The sequence below is a fragment of the Xyrauchen texanus genome, chromosome 21 (genome assembly GCF_025860055.1).
Source record: "Xyrauchen texanus isolate HMW12.3.18 chromosome 21, RBS_HiC_50CHRs, whole genome shotgun sequence".
NCBI classification, from domain to species: Eukaryota; Metazoa; Chordata; class Actinopteri; order Cypriniformes; family Catostomidae; genus Xyrauchen; species Xyrauchen texanus.
In genome coordinates, this window is record NC_068296.1 from 20,469,758 (window position 1) to 20,489,945 (window position 20,188).

General features: G+C 45.0%; 1 protein-coding gene across 2 annotated transcripts in view; it reads right to left on the minus strand.

Moving 5' to 3' along the window:
* The window catches only part of LOC127661429 (guanine nucleotide-binding protein G(o) subunit alpha), a 146,748-nt gene extending 126,934 nt beyond the window's left edge, over positions 1-19,814 (minus strand). For both annotated transcript variants that reach the window (XM_052152136.1, XM_052152135.1), the window contains exons 1-2: positions 19,290-19,814; positions 19,081-19,123 (exon numbers count right to left, since the gene is read on the minus strand). In XM_052152136.1, coding sequence (XP_052008096.1) covers positions 19,081-19,123; positions 19,290-19,407 — 161 coding nt within the window. In that variant the 5' untranslated portion in view covers positions 19,408-19,814. The remainder of the gene's footprint in view (positions 1-19,080; positions 19,124-19,289) is intronic.
* Between the last annotated feature and the right edge of the window lie 374 nt (positions 19,815-20,188).

Below are 20,188 nucleotides of genomic sequence, written 5' to 3' on the forward strand. Positions count from 1 at the left end.
CTAGTGGTCACAACCCCACCAAAGCCCACTGCATTTGCAGCCCTCGCTCTTTAACAGGTAATGCACCTTCAGTTTGTGCATTCATCATATACACTGACTGTGGCCATCAGCATGACAAAGAACCCACAATCAAAATAGTTACACTGAAATATAATCTTCTTAAGGGTGCCACATAGAAAGATTTCCCAAAGAAATCTGCAGTCTGCTTATCTGAAATTAGCAGTTTGTAAGCAATGAAACATAAAGCTGGGTATATAAAGTGCACACCACTACCGATGCCAATAACAGGGCCGCAGTACTGCAGTCCCAAGGAAGGGATGCTTTGTGTCAATGCTAATTTCCTTTCTTTGCATTCTTTGCATTAAAATGGGCTTTACCAACCAAAACAAGCCTCTCCATCTTACATCTACTAACTCTGAACTATACAGTTGAAAACGTGCATGTCGTTTAATTAAACCCAGGGGGGCTAACTCAAGCAGAGATCAGTAAAGATTGTAGTTAAACACAATTGGGTACAATTCACATGTATGTACACATGTAGTGTATACACTGTCTACGCCGGTCAAGAGCAAATATAACTTATTATAATCAATGATGCTGTCTACACTGGATGCATCAAAGCGAACATTATAACAATATGATGAATGTCGCATTCCGTGTAGAAAGCATCATTGATTATAACGAGTTCTCTTTGCTTTTGTGCTACGTGACACTCACTTTGTTGTAGACAGGATGTTAATTCGAGTGATTCAAATTTTTTATATCTGGACAATTTGAAGCATATATTTTACAACTAGATTTGTATTTCCTGAAGGACCAGTGCTTGCAGTAAAACAATAGTGTTTTGGAGGCTATAGATGATGAAATAAATGCAAGAAAAAAAAGACTACACAATTCATCCAAGAAAGAAGAACAATCAGAATTCAGCAAATAAATACACACCGAACGGTTCCTTGGGCTAAAAAATATTAGACACAGTGCAACATATAGAGCTTATTTTATAAGCTAAATAAAAACAAAAAAGGTAAAGTGTGTAATTTCTGCAGCACTTGCGTCATTAAACAGAATAGCAAAATAAACTAAAATAAAAAAAAATTTCAAACAGCTTTTCAATCTACCTTTGATCAAACAAACAGATAGAACTCACTCTATCGGTCGAGCCAGTGATGCTTTGTTGAGCTGGAAGCCGCCAGAAACTATTTAGAAGAGACAGGCTACTTCTATTAATATAAATGGGAGAAATTGGAATTCTCAACAGTCAACAGATGTAGAAAGGATGTAGCTTCCCGAGAACGTACCAGAAATGGCAGACAGTGGACTGACTTGCTAAAAAGACTTTGAAGCTATTCAAAACAAACAGAGCAATTTTTATAGCACAATAAATTTTAAAGTGACACAGTGTTTTCTCGTATAGTTGTTTCTGCATATTACGCTGGGATCGGAGAAAGTATTATAACATCGAAAAATTTACACCCTTCAGCTTTAACTTGACAAGGCGTCTAAAAAACGTGGCGCATGGTCAGTCATGCAGGAGGCAATGTATTTTGATCCCAGACTTCTAAAAGCCAGAGTGTTTTTAGACCATGTAAATTTACAGTTTTACAGCCGAAGTCTCACTTCCAGAAGAAGTGAAAGACATTAAAGTGAAACATACACTTTTTAGCTTTGTCACTCTTTTGGGTGTATCTTATGGTATTCTTAATCTAAATATTTCTCAGATAGCAATGATTCAACACATAATTTCCTCTATACACAAGAGACATATTGTTTCATGCTCTGCTACTCGAGTACGTGGCCACAATTTAGCTCTATGACCGAACAGATGGAGAGTTACTGAACAACTGGGTCCTCTGTGCCAATCCTTCAATTAGCCAGCTACAGGACAGCCCAGCATATTGTATACTGCAGAGATCACTTTAGAAAAACAAACATTTTAATCCTATCTGCTCTATCCAGCAGCAGAAGTGTGCTTTTAAAGGATAATATGACGAGTGGCCAGAACAGAGTCTGTGTGATTAGATAGTAGAGTTTGAATATGTTTAACCTCCTTATAAAAAATAATCCGATCCAGGAAACGGATGACATATAGCTTTAAAGGTATAGTTCACAAATAAAATGAAAATCCTGTCATCATTTACTCATCCTCATGTTGTTCCAAACCAGTATGCTGTTTCTTTCACCAGTGGATCTCAAAAAGATTTGTAGCAGAATGTTAGCCTAAGTCACCATAAACTTTCATTGAATCTTTTATCCATACAATGAAAGTGAAAGGTGTCCCACGAAAGAAAGAAAGTCACACTGGCCGCAAACTCGGGTCAAAAAGAATATCAGTTCAGCATGTGCAAGATAGTCTGTGAGCAAATCATATAGTATACATTTTCAAATACACTTTTTTATTTGCTTTCTGATAGCTGCTTTTGATCATCCGTGTATAACATGCATGGGTGAGGAAGAGACATGCAGGATGATGAGACACGGGGTGCATGAAACTCTCCATCACCACATACTCGTTTTCTCTCTCTCATGCATACACACACAAACACACAAACACAATACATCTACAATCGTTCACATTTCATTCCTTTTGGACCAGGTGCCAGGAAGATGTGTGCAGAAACAGACAACAGGAGAAAGAGAGAGAGAGAGAGAGGGAGGGAGACAGAGAGTAGTTGCTGTCTATGTGTGATGTGATCAGCTACTGAGTGTAGCCTGTGCACACAGTTAAACACTACCCTCTCACACCTAACTAATGAAGCAGATGGAGGCACTGTCTCCTGCACAAAAAAGTACACCATAATCACAGGGTTTACCAACATCTCTCCCCTTCATTCTGCACCCCCTCTCGCTCTCTCTTTCCATCTTTCACACATCACCCAATTCCCTGGTTTACATTGGCAGGTTAAATGCATATCGTGTAGACTCATTTGCTTAATTGTTTTACATAAATCCATACATTGCAGAAGAATACCATTTAACCAATACGGCCCCTGGGATGATTTAAATGAAAACAATAATATTTTTAAATTAAATAATACTGATTATAATTTTAGTTGTGTAATTTGAAATTAGTACCATAGTGCATTTTAGAAGTAATCTACCCAACACTGTATAAAAGCTGTGAAATATTAATACTGATTCAGTGCTGTTGGACTTTGACCGAGAAGCAGGCCTGTAATTTAAATTAGTCATAAAGTGTGTTGTCTTTAGATCAGCCTTATGTGTTATGTTAATGTTTGGTTTTAGATGGCTTATTAAAGCTAAAATTATCCAGCCAAAACCAGTAGGTGGTTTTCTTTTTCTGTTTCCAGTTGCTGTTTGATTAATGTCCCCTAATTACCAGTGTTGTAAGTATATGTAATCTAAAGGCCTCTGGTGAATGAAATTAGTAAATTCCAAGTGCTCCCTTTTGTTTTGCCTCAATATTGGTTATTAAAGTAGCCTTTGCTTTTGGACTTGAGCATGTTTTGCGCATGCGCTCCACATGGGTAAGTCATGGTTTAACAGCTAAAACAAAAAAATCGTCCCCATAAGGTGATGCTTGGTTCAATCCAGCCCCTGACTAGCCCTGTTACATCTGATCAAGGTTATTTGAGATAACCACGATTATTGTGCACTTCAAATTCCAATCACAAAATTCCCATTTTAATGCCAAAATAAGGGAATTTCAAGTGAATATATAAAATGCCATTAATGGCGCTTTTATCTGTCATTAAGATAAATTCCAATTGTCACTGATCTGCAATGCGGATGTCAACCAGAGCAGCTCCTATCCAGAAGAGTGCGAAGTGCATCTCAAGTGCTCTGATGCGCACGCCATAAGTAGTGCTCAACGCAAACTCCCGCGAAAATATAAATGAACAAATATAAACTCTGATAGTGAACACAAAGCACTCCGGCTTCCCTTTAATTTAAACATTTTGGTTAACGGGTTCATATACGCAGTGTTAATGACACACAGTGACACAGAGGAGGAGACGCACACTTAATATATGTCTGTGGAGGGATAAAATTATGAAATAAAATAGTCATGGTTACTGTTGTAATCTCCGTTCCCCGAGGGAGGGAACGAGACGTTGTGTCGAATGAAGTGACACAAGGGGTCTTCCTGGGATGCCAAACGTACCTCTGAACCTGAGAAAAGGCCAATGTCAAGTTGGCACACAAAATTTGCATGCCCCACCCGGACATGCGGGTATAAAGGGAAGCAGGGCAATGAGTGCCAGTCAGGATTTTGCACTGAGGAGCCGAAAATAAGGTACGGCCGTTTACAGTGGTAGGTCTAGTGCTGTGGCAGGAGGGACACAACGTCTCGTTCCCTCCCTCGGGGAACGGAGGTTACAACAGTAACCATGACGTTCCCCTTCTGTCACTCACTCGACATTGTGTTGTGTTGAATGAAGTGACACGAGGGGTCCCATATAAAAACGCCACACACTGACCGTGTTACGTGAACTGTCGAGACAGGTGCAAGCAGGCTACTGCGTGCTAGAGGCAACTGTGTCGGTTGCATGTAGCCCTCCCCAACGCCCCCAAAGAGATGTCACATACAGACCTTAGGTTCCCCGCACCCCTGAGGGGGGAACAGGTGCTACATGATTAGAATGGGAGCAAGCCCGGCAGCAGCGGCCTTCTCTCTCACTATGTCTCTCACATAGGATGGGGCTATCTTAACGCTATGAAATGTGTCAGGGAAGTCAGACTTTCCCGGTCCTATTCTTTCAGGGGGAAAAGACCCTGCGGAGGTCACATCCTGCCGAGTCTAGGGGGAGATAACATGTGGCAAATACACCACGAGGGATGTGAAGCCACACGTGGGAAATGGCGCTATGGTAGGTCCAGCCTAATGAGGGGTGACTCTACATGCAAGGCCACCGGGGCTGCGGGGCTGCCCAAGGGAAACACGGGTCCGCCAACAGGGGGACCGTACCGCGGGAAATACATCACGGGGAGTTTGGTTGATCGTGTCTATGACTGCAGGTGGCTCCGTGTACCCGTGGGCCACCCCGCCATCCAGGGTAGTGAGAGCGGACGAGCGGAGGGGTCGGCTCCGGGCATTAAAAGATGCCCTCCACTACCACGTCTGCTCGTCATGCACGTCCAGGAAGAAACGGGGGGGGGGGGGTGGCTATGAGCGGTGCCCTGACCCGAGGAACCGATCGAGTAGCTGTGAGGGGGGACGGAGGTTTCCAGTCCAGCCTCGCACTCGCGCTGGCCCTCAGACTAGGCGAGCAGACCCCAAGGTGGCAGCCCAGACGAGTCGTCAGCATAAGATGCCGCTGTGACGCTCTCTGATGCAGCGCTGATGTTGTCGTCCAATTCCGGGGGCCCAAGGGAAAATGACGGCTGGCCGCGAGGCGAGCCGCACTCATCCACATCCATGAACTACACAGAGGCGGGGAAAAACTTCTTTAAAAAGACGCATCCTGAAAAGAACGTTCAACGTCTGCTGTGTATTGCTCTTTTATGAGTGGGAACTCAGACTATTTTAGAGGAAATAAACTCTTTTTAGGAGGAGAAACACTCTTTCAGGCAATAAAAGCACTGTCGAAGCGCCCAGGGGCGTGGACTGCACAGCGTGCAGAGAGAGAAAATGCCAGCTGGAACCAACAGCTTCTTGCCAACAGAGGTGAGTGAAACAGTGGTGAACTCAGCTTTGCTGTTGCACAACTGTTCGGCTCCGAAGAAAAATTCTGACTGGCACTCGCTGCCCCGCATCCCTTTACACCCGTATGTCCGGTGCGGGGCAAGCAAATTCGGTCTGCCAACTTGATATTGGCCTTTTCTCAGGTTCAGAGGTACGTTTGGCGTCCCAGGAAGACACCTTGTGTCACTTCATTCGACACAACGTCGAGTGAGTGACAGAAGGGGAACTAAATGGATTTGCCTCATGAGAAATATTGGGTCGTGGGTATAAAAAAGTATTAAAAAAAACATATGAAAATTAAGAAATTAGGACAGAAAGATTTTACTATTGCATAATATAATGTACATATAAAAAATATTTATTTTATATTATAATTCTTATAAAAAAATGTAATATAATTTTTCAAAAAAAGTTCCAAAAAAGTTGCAAATAAACATTGCATATGTAAAATTGACCAAAACTAAAGTTGACCAGAAAGTAGGGATGTCCCGATACCATTATTTTGAGAACGAGTACAAGAGTACAAGTACCGATACTTTCCTTTTTCAAAATTCAAATCAAATCAAAATTGTGTTTAAATAAAACTTTAATCAAAAGAAAGTGTAACAAAACTTTTATTTTGAAGTATTTCTGTGTTGTTAGACCAAGTAGCTCTGACATAATAATGGCAGATTCCCAATCCGGAAAAGCCGGTCGCTATGTGAATCACAGTAATTATTAAACCGCAAAAGGCTGCTATTTAAATAAATATGTAGTCTGTATTTGATCTCGTGAATTAGTGCTCTGCCTGCTGTCATCTGCTACAAACAGAGCATGCAATGCTCATAATTATGTTTTCCTTGTATGAGCCAAGGATTTCTAAAGGTATGAGCAGTTTGTGTCTCTTTGTCAGTTCAACACCGGCTGAACACATTCACAAGCACTCACATGTAAAACACTGCATGTGCAAACTATATATTTATCTCATTAAATCACAGCTTTTGCAGTTAAATAATCTCACTAGGACATGATGTGAGTTTAATCTGTGTGCTGAATGTTTACGTAATGACATTCGTACGTCAGATGGTATCGGTTTTTGGTATCAGATAAATTTTACAAATATGAGTATTTTTACAAGTATATGAGCACAGTATAGGACCCAATTCCATATTTTAATAAGCATATTAAAAATAACATATTTTAAAGCTGCACAACATAACTTTATGTTCTCTAGCAAAATCTGTGGTTGAAAAGTAAAATTGCAAGCAATTTGCGGAAGAATACATGTCATCCGTAGTGTTTCGACACTACTGCTCTGGCGGATTAATCTCATGATTTGAGTTACCTGAACATCGCCTGTGTAATCATGACTGGAAGATATTCAGAATCAGAGTTATAACTTGCTATTTTCATGTTGATATAATTATGCTATACTATTAAACATTTAAAAATGAAATAGTACTTGCTTTGATGAAGATAAACAACACTATTATTTACATATTTTGAATCGTACACATGAATTGTACACATTTCTGACACCACACTCAAAGCGCTTTTATATAGAGAACCGGGGACTCTACTGAATCACCACCAGTTACAGGGATGTTTATATGATTAGGCAAGCGTTTTATCACTATTAATATTTGTATTGTATTGTATTGTACTGTATTATCAATTTAAGAGTTGAAACTTTGATACTGCTGATTCGAATTCAATGTAAGACTTCGTTGTTTTTACATTATTTTTCTTGTCAACGAAGGTTTTATTGATTTCATCAACGATAACGAAGACGAGAAAAAAGGCGCATCATAAAATTATTAAATGATTTTATAAACACATATTGTTGAAGAAAATATAACGATAAAAATTATACTGCAAGATATTAACAGTGCAAGATATAAACAGAAGAAGAAACATAATCTTTAAATAGAAGAAGATTTCATATATGGATTCATTTAATCAATTATCCAGTGTGTTGGGCATTTCTCCGCTTGAGCTGCTTGAGTTGAACTTGCTAACACCGGCAAATGAACTGCTTTAAAATGTGGGTAACAACATTTATGGAACAACTTACATCTGCACAATGAAACGAATGAACATGTGAACTTGAATTAAATGATGCGCTAGTCATAATAATTGTAATTAGCATTGCGTAACTTGCGTTGTGAATACACTGTTTCCAAATGAAACACACTAGACGCAATGTACTATCCTTTCACAGAAAATGACTAAGTCTCTAAAGCATGAAGAATTCAGAGTACAGTCTATTCATTATTATACCATGGTCTGGGTGAATACTCCATTCTGATTGGCTGCAGGGTGTCCGTTAAAAAGTGATAGAGGACACCTAGTAAAGTAGTTCTGGTGAAACTGCCTGTTTACCATTCGAAATTAATAAATAAATGCGCTGCCTACAACAGCTGTGAGTAACCATAGCAACAGGCAGTCAAAGTATCCGTTAACAATTTGCTCTATCAAAACAAACATCTAACATTAGTTAGATATTACATAGCCTACTAATACAACAATGAGCGACTTCGTTATTTCTTTTAACATTTATGGAGAATATGACAACTTTGACGACTGGGATGCTGCTGAAGAAAGAAAACATTTTAATAAAACGGAGAAACGACACAAAGAGATAACACCGGGAGAATTGAATCAAATAGCAGACGAAAAAGATGAGATAAACACGAAAAAAAATACGAAATGGGCAGTAAATACACTCAGAGACTTTATTGTTCAAAAAGAAATGGACTCCAGCTTTGAAAATTACACCGCTGCTGCTCTGAATGAGACCCTGCGGGAGTTTTACGCAGCTGTCCAGACAACCAAGGCAGGAGGAGAGTACAGCGTTTCAAGCCTAAGGAGCCGACTTTTTCAAATTGCACTATAAATGGAAACGTTGAAATTAATTGTAAATAAAAAACCTAGCATGTAGGCAAATGACCCTCTCTTTGATCTGATTAATTTATTGCCCTCTATAAGCGCAAATCGCTGGAGCGCAGAACTAATTGTTTTTTTTGTTTGATTGTTGTTTGATTAATTGTTTTATGTGTAATAAAAAAATAACTATGCCTACCTTTGTGTTACATGAAAAAAAAAAAATCATTTTTGAACCTGAAGGGTTCTTCTACAAGCTGAGCGGACTATAAATATCTCCGGTTGCTAAATAAACCGTCAGGCAAGTTATTATTTGTAAAAACTAGATTTAGCCTAATTAAAATATAAACTAATGTTTTAAAAATGTTTTATTTGGCAAGTGACCATGGTATAAGCGGGTTAATGCCCTCCGAGGTGTCCATTGTCAGGTTTTAATGCGCGTCGGCCGGTTCACACCTCGCCGTCGTCCATTAAAACCTGACAATGGACACCTCGTCAGGCATTAACCCTTACTTATTTCAGGAGCTCAGGTTCTCTTACGAGAGGTTCTCTCGTATTGCGTAAGCTAGCTTACGCTACGGGAAAGATTCATCTTTTCTGAGATATTGAAGCCAAAAAATTATCCTTAATTTTTGTATCCATTGTCAACGCAGTGCGGCAGCTGCAGACCTTGAGCGGGCTAGCTAGCGAGCTCATAGGTTGCTCTGTGGCAACTGCTGCAGCCTATAGACGAGCTTGGGCGAACTCGCATCCAATGAGAGGCGTCCGCGCGCTCACTGCATCAAAGTCCGCCAAAATGGGCGTGACTAGAGTGCATATAAGCGTAGTTCGTAGGCTGGAACCCTGATTTTCATCTCTTCAGCGAAGCTCTCCGCATCGCTGACCTGGAAGCCGCGTCGCCGTTCGAGGGGCATCTAGCAAGCGTGGACAGCGCTAGAAGAAGCCGGCCATCTCAGCCACCTTCAGCCATCCTGCGAGCTACGCCATCCGATGACGTATCCTTTTATTCAGCAAGCTAGTTCTCACGAACTATTCACAAAAGAGTACGAGCGTCTTTTTCAAGATGCCTCGCTCCACTTGCGCCTCATGTCGCGCCCTTCTCAGCACAGGAGACCGCCACATCATCTGCGCTCTCTGCCTGGGACTGGGGCACGCAGAGCTCGCCCTCACTGAGGGCGGATGCGATTTCTGCGAGGAGCTACCGATGTCGACCCTGCGGGCTCGACTCGAAGCGGTCAAAGCAGAAACCGCCGCGCCGCCTTACCCTCAGCCGCGCAGGAAGAAGCGGCGCTCACAAAGGCTGCCGGAAACTGTGGTTGAAGCGACTGCCTCGCCGGAGCCTCTCCCTCGAGCATCGCTTTCACCCTCCCCGCCCCCCCACGACGCGCAGTTGCCGCCGAGCGGCCGCACTGCTGCCATCTCGGATGACGAGGCGGAGGATAAGGGCCGCTGTTCCATCATGGCTTCGGACAGCGAGGAGTAGACAGGCTCCCAAGCCTCCTCCTCGGCCCAGGAATCCCGCAGGACCCGCGCCGGAGTCGAAGGGAGTTAACACGCCTCCTGACACAGGCCGTCGACCGCCTCGGGCTCGAGTGGTCACCGCCCCTGAGCAGGCACCCAACAGACTCGACGGCTGCTTTCTTCAAAGCCATCGCCGCTCTACACCCGCAGCCCGGGCCGCTCCTTCCTGCCGGAATTACATACGGAGCTTGCAAAGTCGTGGAACGCTCCTTTTTCAGCCAGGACCCGTTCCCACGTCTCCACCTCTCTGCGTCGGTGGACGGCGCCACTGAGAGAGGCTACTCCTCCATCCCCCGGTCGAGGACTCGGTAGCAGCACACCTTTGTCCGCCCTCCGCGAGATGGCGTTCCAAGCCTGTGCTCCCGTCTAAGGCCTGCAGAGCGACTTCCGCCTATGTTGGCCGCGCCTATTCCGCCGCCGGCCAAGCCGCATCTGCTCTGCACTCAATGGCCGCTTTACAGATCCTACAAGCAGACCTTCTTCGGGAGTGGGATGAGAAAGGCAGGCACCCAGAGGCTGTTACTGATCTACGGCGCGACAGACCTCGCCCTTCAGCTACCAAAGCTGCAGCCCAAGCTCTAGGGAAGTGCATGGCCTCGCTGACTGTGACCGAGAGACACTTATGGCTAACACTAGCCGACATGGGAGAAAAAGAACGCTCCACGTTCCTCAACGCACCGCTCTCTCCGACCGGTCTCTTCGGCTCCGCAGTGAGTGGCATTGTTGACCGCTTCTCAGAAGTCCAGAAAGCCACCCAAGCCATGAACCTCTTCCTGCCGCGTTGCGCTAGCTCCTCTGCAGGCCGCTCACGTGATCAGCCTCCTGCACGAGCCTCTTCACAGCGCCCAGTTCAACAAACTCAGACTTCTCAGCGTCGACAGGGCGGCCGCCCTCGATCAGCGCTCAGACAGCCGCCGCAGACCGCCGCCCCAGCGGGCCTCGATTTAAGGTAACGCTGAAACCAGAGCAACCGAAGTCTTCCTAACTTTGTTGAACAAACGACGGCTCAGTCATGCCGCGGCCGGACCACCGTCAAAGCTTTGCCCCTGTCAGTCCCCTTCTCTCAGGCTACTACAGTGGTGAATTTAGCAGCCAACAAGCCGGTGACACTGCCCGCTTGCTCTGCACTCAAACGCCGTTTTCACGGCGACCCAAATAAATCTTGTAAAGAGCAAACATGTCTTATGTGTAGAAAAAGTGCCCACAACCCAGTGTTCAGCCCCTACACACAAGCATAACACATCCCGTGCCCCTATCAGAGCACGCTCTCATAAAGCGGTTACTGAACCGCTCGAGCGTCAGAGTCAATGAAGGCGCCCACAAATGCGTCGTGCGCCCATTCTCTGCCCGCTCTGTCACGCGACCAGCCCTATGTGTAGAAAATGTGCCCACAATCCAGTGTTCACTTCTGCACACAAGCACTGCATGTCTCGTGTCCCCACCAGAGCACGCTCACATAAAGCGATTACTGAACCGCTCGAGCGCTAGAGTCAATAAATGCGCCCACAAATGCGTCGCGGCGCCCATTCTCTGCCCGCTCTGTTACACGGCCAGCAACCATTCCTCTGTGTGTAAGTCCCGTGCCCATGACTATGCTTGCGCATCACGTAACAGATGTGACTCTTTCTCCATTCATTCCAATCGGAAGTCACTCACAAAACAGCCTGTTCATGCTGTCTGCGAGCAATCATGCATGAACACACTAAACGCGCTCACACATTTTGTTCAGCGCTCTGTGTGCGGCAATCAGAGCGAATTGGCCATTCACCCTCTAGCGTTACGCTTCAAAGCGTGGGAAGCTATTCCAGGGATATCCAAGTGTGTGTTAAGCACAATACAACAGGGCTATTTGCTACAGTTCGATCGCCGCCCCTCGCTTCAGAGCTGGCTCGAAACCACTGTGAACACGGAAGCAGCGTGCATGCTTCGTTCAGAAATAGCAAGCCTTCTGTGCAAAAGGGCCATAGAAAAAGTGCCACCCTCTCTGAGCGAGTCGGGGCTTTACAGCCGTTATTTTCTTGTTCCCAAGAAAGACGGCGGCCTCAGACCCATATTAGATCTCAGGGTTTTGAACAAGGTGCTTGCAAAAGACCGTTCAAAATGCTTACAATCAGGAAACTCCTCGCGCATGTGCGTCAGGGGACTGGTTTATTTCTCTCGATCTGAAAGATGCATACTTTCAGATTCAGATAAATCCCGTCACAGGCCATTCTTGAGATTCGCCTTCGACGGCCAGGTTTATCAATACACCGTCCTTCCGTTCGGCCTGTCCTTAGCACCCGTACTTTCACGAAGTGCATGGATACTGGCGCTCGCACCCCTGCGGAGTCAGGGTTTGCAAATTCTGAACTATTTGGACGACTGGCTGATTATGGCTCAGTCACATATGGAGCTTCTGTCTCACAGAGCAGTTCTCCTCAGCCATCTGAACAGTTTGGGTCTTGCAGTCAATTGGACCAAGAGCTCACTACAGCCCAGTCAGACCATTTCCTTCCTGGGAATAGAACTAGACTCCGTGGCAATGACGGCTCGCTTATCTACACAGCGCGCACGCCGTGTTCAGCGACTAGCCGCATCTTTTCAGATGAACAGCCTCACGCCTCTGAAGAAATTCCAGAGAGTGCTAGGTTACATGGCCACAGCCGCAGCAGTACTTCAGCTGGGTTTACTGCACATGCGCCCGCTTCAGCATTGGCTAAACACCCGCGCGTCTCGCCGGGCTTGGGCCACAGGCCGCCAGCCCATCAAGGTGACTCAGACCTGCATATCAGCTCTGCAGCCCTGGACAGTGGCCGAATGGTATCAGCGGGGAGTGACAATGGGAGCTGTATCTCGCCGAAAAGTCATCTCGACAGACGCGTCCAACACGGGTTGGGGCGCGGTCTGCGAGGGCTCTCCGGTTTTCGGCCTATGGTCAGTTCAGGAAAAGCTCCTTCACATAAATTGTCTGGAAATGATAGCGGTCGAGTACGCGCTCGTGCGCTTTCTCCCGGTCATTCAGGGTCACCACGTCCTGGTCCGTTCGGACAACAGATCTGTGGTATCCTACCTAAACCGTCAGGGCGGTGTCAGATCCAGGAACCTCTTCCATCTGACAAAACGCATACTGAGTTGGTCCCAGTGCCACCTGCGCTCGCTGAGGGCGACGCACGTGCCAGGCCACCTGAACGACGGCCCGGACAGACTGTCCAGAGACAATATTCCCCCAGGGGAATGGTCCCTGCACACTCAAACAGTCCAGACGTTATGGCACCTATTCGGCAGAGCAGAGATAGACCTCTTTGCGTCCAAAGAGAACTCTCACTGCCCAATATTTTTCTCGAAAAGCGAGGACGCGCTGGCCCAGGACTGGCCCAGACGCCCGCTTTACGCCTTCCCTCCCGTCTCGCTATTGCCACAGGTAATGCAGAGGATCAGGGAAACGCGTCACTCGGTGCTCCTCATAGCCCCGCGTTGGGAGAATCAGACATGGTTCCCGGAGCTTACGCAGCTGTCACTGACAGCGCCGTGGCCCATCCCAGTGAGAGCAGATCTCCTCTCTCAAGCTCGCGGCACAATCTGGCATCCCCACCCAGAGCGCTGGGCGCTGCATGCGTGGGTGATCAACGACTACCCGTCGCTCTGCCAGAAGGAGTAATAAACACCATCATACACGCTAGAGCCCCTTCCATGAGAAGACTCTATGCGTCAAAATGGTCTGTGTTCTCAAAATGGTGCACCGACAGAGACCTGGACCCGCGGACATGTGGGGTGTCGTCGCTGCTCGTATTTCTACAAGAGCTGCTGGATAAGGGCAGATCCCCATCCACGCTCAAAGTGTATGTGGCGGCCGTTGCGGCGTTCGCTGAACCCCTGCACGGCCAGTCATGGGGTAAAAACGAGCTGGTCATCCGCTTCCTCAGGGGAGCTAGAAGGATGAACCCCCCGCGCCCCCCTTCGGTTCCTATCTGGGATCTTTCTATAGTTCTCGAAACTATGAAAGCCCCCCCTTTCGAACCACTTCAATCCGTGGATTTGAAATACCTTTCACTCAAAACCGTTTTTCTGACTGCCCTGTCATCAGTCAAACGTGTGGGAGACCTTCACGCGCTGTCTGTCAGCGCTGCGTGTCTTGCGTTTGGACCAAGTGACTCCAAGGTCATTTTAAAGCCTAGACTAGGCTATGTTCCCAAGGTGATCGGTACTCCTTTCAGAGCACAGGTCATTTCCCTATCGGCGCTGCCAGCACCGGATAGCGAACGCGACGCCAATCTCCTTTGCCCGGTCAGAGCACTGAGATTGTATACTGCGCGCTCCGCTGCTTTCAGACGCTCCGAGCAGCTTTTCGTTTCGTTCGGAGGGCGCACCAAAGGTCTCGCCGCCTCGAAACAGACACTATCTAGATGGATAGTGGACGCTATTGCTGCTGCATACGCGTCAAAAGACCTGCCATGCCCGTTGGGCATTAGGGCTCACTCCACTAGAGGCATGGCATCCTCGTGGGCATGGTCCAGCGGGATTTCCATTCACGACATATGTGTGGCAGCGGGATGGACTTCCCCTCCACCTTTGTCAGATTTTACAATATGGAAGTGCCCGCTCTGCAGGCAAAACTACTAGCGGTTTAATACGCTACAGCTCCCCTGGTGAGCTGCACTGATGGGACACATTCCACACAGACCGGCACCGCCGCTCTGTCGTTCCCTTCCCACTATGTGCTTATGTATTACACAATCAATGACCCGCATTCTTGCCGGCCAAATATTATTTCCCCACTCATAAGGGCTCCCCGGGTCCCCCTTAATTCCCTGGGGCTCATACAGTGGATGCTTGGCGCGCACGGCGTTGACAATGGGTTCCCGTAGCGTAAGCTAGCTTACGCAATACGAGAGAACCTCTCGTAAGAGAACGTATCGGTTACCTAACGTAACCTCGGTTCTCTCTAGATGAGGGAACGAGTATTGCGTAGCCGGCCGTGCTCGCGCCACGAGCGACTTTTCGCTTCAGTCAATGAAAACCAGGGTTCCAGCCTACGAACTACGCTTATATGCACTCTAGTCACGCCCATTTTGGCGGACTTTGATGCAGTGAGCGCGCGGACGCCTCTCACTGGATGCGAGTTCGCCCAAGCTCGTCTATAGGCTGCAGCAGTTGCCACAGAGCAACCTATGAGCTCGCTAGCTAGCCCGCTCAAGGTCTGCAGCTGCCGCACTGCGTTGACAATGGATACAAAAATTAAGGATAATTTTTTGGCTTCAATATCTCAGAAAAGATGAATCTTTCCCGTAGCGTAAGCTAGCTTACGCAATACTCGTTCCCTCATCTAGAGAGAACCGATACGTTTCCCTCTTAAGGTAACCGATACGTTTTTCACAACCGATAGGTAATCGATACGTTAGGTAACCGATACGTTTTTCACAACAAGGACAGTAGGCTGTATAGTTATACGTTTTTAAAAAATTTTCCCTAAATGTTTGAATATTTGATTAAAGTTTTGTCTGTTACAATTTGACACTTTTTTTGTCAAAAATATATTATTTTCTTTGACTAAAATTGAAAAACTGACTAAAATTAATGAATATAACTTGATGAAATATTGTCTATTTTAAAGGACACTTTTGTCAAAAGGCTAAAATTGTGACGCGGCAGTTGATAAAGTGAAACTGTAGGCCTATTTTACACTGTAAAATAAAAACATAAATCTAGCAATAATGGGGTTAAAATACACGTTATTTAACATGAAAATATTATGTACAATAATTACATTTCAGAAGTCATATGTATTAGTAAACATGCACAGTAACTTCCCCTGACAACAGATCACGATCGATAAACACGATTAATGTTCGATTCATAAAAGCATGACAACCCTACCAGACAACAAACTATATCCAATTCCAAGCACTATAGCAGGTCAACTGTATGATTGTGACTGACTGAACTGAACAGTGTTCTCAGCCGGAAACACGTGACAGCCGGCACTTCTTTCCTGTGTTTACGGACATGACGTCATGACGCAAAGAGGAACGACATATGCCAGTGATTTTGCACCAAATCTGACCCGACAGCTCAAAATACAAATGATTTTATAGAAATGAATTGTGGTAAGATAAGGACATGGTTTTGAACACTGATTGTTTATGTACTTAATCAATAATGGCAATTTGTTCAATTTTAACCAAAAACTCGTACATAGTGCAGCTTTAAGTATTTAGAAATATATTTAAAATATTTTTCATGCCATTGAAGTTTTAAGGCCTTAAAAGGAAATCATATACCACTATTTTATATTTTTATTTATATATTTGAAGTTCAATCTGTAAAATGACTTCTTAATGTGTATGAAGCACACATGTGACTATTTATATGACATTTAATTGTGAAAGCCCTAAAAAAAACAATGAATCAAGAGAGCCCTAAAACAGTCAATAAATAGTCAGAATCACAATTATTTTTTGACAATTAATTGTCAGCCAAATGTCATAACAGTGACAGCCCTACACATGATCTAAAATAGGTTTGACAACCCTGATCTAGCTAAAGCCTAAAAAACATCTAACACACGGTGGGGGTATTTAAAGTGCCCACTTTGCTTTTAGCAAATGTGAATGTTGCTGGTGTGCTGTGTCTTTCTCACCATCTGCTTTGTCTCACTCTGTGGAGGACAGGCCCAGCCAAAACTACAGGATGGTTCAGAATAGTGGCCTGGCAGATCTAGATTCAACACAGCACTCTTCCATAATCACATATGCATAAACCTTCATGCAGAAAGGCACGACAAGTAAAGGCCTTATTTATATACTGTCCCAGGGGAGGCTGGGAGACATAACAAAATCAGTCAGCTCTGCCAACCATTAGGGTACTGCTCTTTCACATTAGTATAAAAGCATTAGGTCTTAAAAAGACATGTGAGAATGCCACAGGGCTTCTTATTTCTTTGTTTTGTGTTCTATCATAAAAGTAATAACAGATTGCAAAATTAGACTATTCAAACCACTTCTGACTGTACGAACTTCACAACACAACATAATGTATTACTACATTCAATGCAATACATTAAATCTCTAAAGAGCATTTTAAGTAAGTAACATTTAACAGAAGTGGAACATTTAACAGTCCAACAAAAGCCTGGAAAAGGCAACTCATTCATAGCGTATTACAGTAAGAAGCCCGGAGCTACATACTCCACTCCTTTAGGACCCAAACAGTTTACCCAGCTCCATCATGAGACACTCTTATTACCCAATTAAGCACATGAGATCAAGCAACAGAAATCCTTGGAGAGGAAAGAGTCATCATTCTTTTGATGACTTAGTAATATGCCAAAGGCATTTGCAACATGACTTTAAAGCACCTTGGTGACTATTGTAATTACTTTGGTTTAGCTGACAAGCAACTCAATGGAGGATATTGTTTGAATTGGAAACTGAAAACGAATTAATAATCTAGTTTCACAACAGCCACAACTTCAACTTATCATGAAATACTTCTCTGTCAGCAGCTTATTTTGCAAATGTCATAGCTAAGCTTTGTATTTAAGACATAACACAGCCATACACACATACAATTTAGAAATCGTTTGAAGTTAATGTTATTAGTATGTGGTAAAATAAAAAAGACAACATCTGTCTCTCTGAACACGAGAGGGAAACGCAAGAGCCGTAAAAATCCATCCCCCGTTTTCCTTCTCGCCGAAGGTTCAACGCTCTTTACGACGAAGAAATCCGAAAATGGCCGAAGAATGCCGATCAGAGAAAAGGGCTGTGCAGGGCGCTGTCCACCACTGAAACCGCCTGAAATTCTCCGGTCCACTATTTCAAAACAAATACACTCTAATTACATTCGTGTTTTACATCACGGTTGCTTAGAGTGACATTAAGCAGAGCTCTCTGATAGAATGACATAGCCAAGCCAGAGATAAATTGATATTTGCTCAGGCTACAGTTTTCGACAAAGGCAGAGCTCGAGCAAACACTTGAGAATGGGGGGCGTTTCGCCATCGAAAGCTTTGCATTTAGCAAATAATTGCTCTTGCTACATACAGCTCGACGTGTTAATCACACTCACATTTTATCGCCTATTATCATACCTCATAAATAATTATATTTTTTCTGTTCAAATACACACAAAGTATCCTACCCAGTGTCAACAAATGATATTAAAAAGCCATTCAAATAACAAAATAGCTAGATGACCTGCATTCACAAAACATTTAATGAACGCGAATTGACTAAAATACCATGTGACATTGAAACCACGCGGTAATAGAAGCATAGACCGTCAGTGGCATCTTGTGAATAAAAATGGCCATAAGGAAGCTCGTATGGTTGGGTGTCAATTTTTCTTCCTTCATCATGATTTATGAGCATCAAGCAACACACGCATGAAGGCCGAAAGCATTATCTCTGGGCACCATTTGCCATCAAGCTCCGCTTGTAGCATTCCCAGTCAACAGAAGGCTTTTAACGCCGTATTAACAGCATACGATTCAACAAGGAAACATGCACATCTTGCTACAATAATGCTGCATTTAGTGTCTGAAGGTGCTGAACTGTGAGGCATCTTATGTGCTGTGTTTACTCGTTTTTCTGTGTAAACGTGCGTTTGACGGACGTCTTTGACCGTTACACAGCACCTTGCGTTTGAGACACCTGCGTTCTGCTCTGTTCGTTGCGCTGCGTCTAGTTTTCAGCTAAAGGACGTGTTCTGTGTGAATGGCCCTTTAGACTAGGAAACATGGTCCCCACTTTCAGCACCATTTTCCTGAACAGCACACCGAAAGCGCCTCTTTCAGCCTATATAACAATTTATGAAACATCATTGTCATGGCTACAATATAACAGCACGCTCATATCATAACGTCAAGAGAAAATATGGCGGACCTAAGAATTCGCCATCAAGCAATAGAGAGAGAGAGTGTGTGTGTGTGTGTGTGTGTGTGTGTGTGTGTGTGTGTGTGTGTGTGTGTGTGTGTGTGTGTGTGGGTGTGGGTGTGGGTGTGGGTGGGTGGGTGTGTGTCCAATCTCACACAGTGCACACTGACTGATGGATGTCATTTAAAACATGACACTTACTTCATCTGTTTCACGATGGTACTTTTCCCAGATTCCCCAGCCCCTGTGGAGAAGAGACAGATACAAGGGAATAAGATCGCCTGTCACAATGGAGAAATCCAACTATTCTCATTAATATATGTGCATTCATCGGATGAGAGACTGCGACACTGATAGCATCCGAAATGTGTCGGATACAAATAGATTTGATCCGGTCCACTCCGCATTACCTAGCAGGAGCAATTTCACATCCTTAGCAGCAGTGACTCCGTCTTCTTTGAGGTTTTTCTCTATGGCTTTGCTCCTGTCCAGAGCCGCTCTCTCCTCTGCGCTCAGTGTACATCCCATGGCTAGATGAACCTCGGCTCTTCTTTATCTCCAAAATAGTCAGGGTGAGAAATAGCGAGCAATCCTCTTTTTCCTCGGTATTTCTTCCTTATCCCTCTCTAAGGCTGTCCCTCTCTCTCTCACACACACACACACACAAACACTCTCTCTCTCACTCTCTCTCTCTCTCTCTCTCTCTCTCTCTCTCTCCCCTTTCGGCGACTAGCTAGAGCATTAAATCCCGCAAAAGACAACGTTCGGTTAGAACATAAGTCTGTCTCAGTCTCTTGCGCGCGCGCTATCGGTCTCTGTAGCGGGTTCGTGTTGCTCGGTGCACGGTCCTCGGTCCTCGGGCTGGGGGTGGGGGGGTTCTCTCTACTGGGCGGCGGCGGCGACTGCGAGCGCTGGCATCGTTAGCGTGCTCACAATGGAGGGTCAGTATGGAGAGAGCGCAATGGGCTCGACGCTCTCAGACAATCTCGCTGACGTCAGGAGCAGAGAGAGAGAGAGAGAGGAGGAGGAGGAGGAGAGAGGGCGCGCGCGCGAACATGCTCAAGCAAGCGTTATAGTCGCGCGCTGTTAAGCACAGCTAGATTTAAACCGTTATCTGCAGGGGGAATAAAGCCGCTGCTCTTTTTTGTTTTGCGAGACACACACGAGTGTTTGAGCGGGAATATGTGGAACATATCTGCATTGTGTTCGTTGGGCTAAGAGAATGGAGATTATTGTACAAGTATGGTTGATTTAAAGCCGATGACTGGGCCCTGGTCACAGGAAGACTCACAGCAAGGTGTGGCCACTA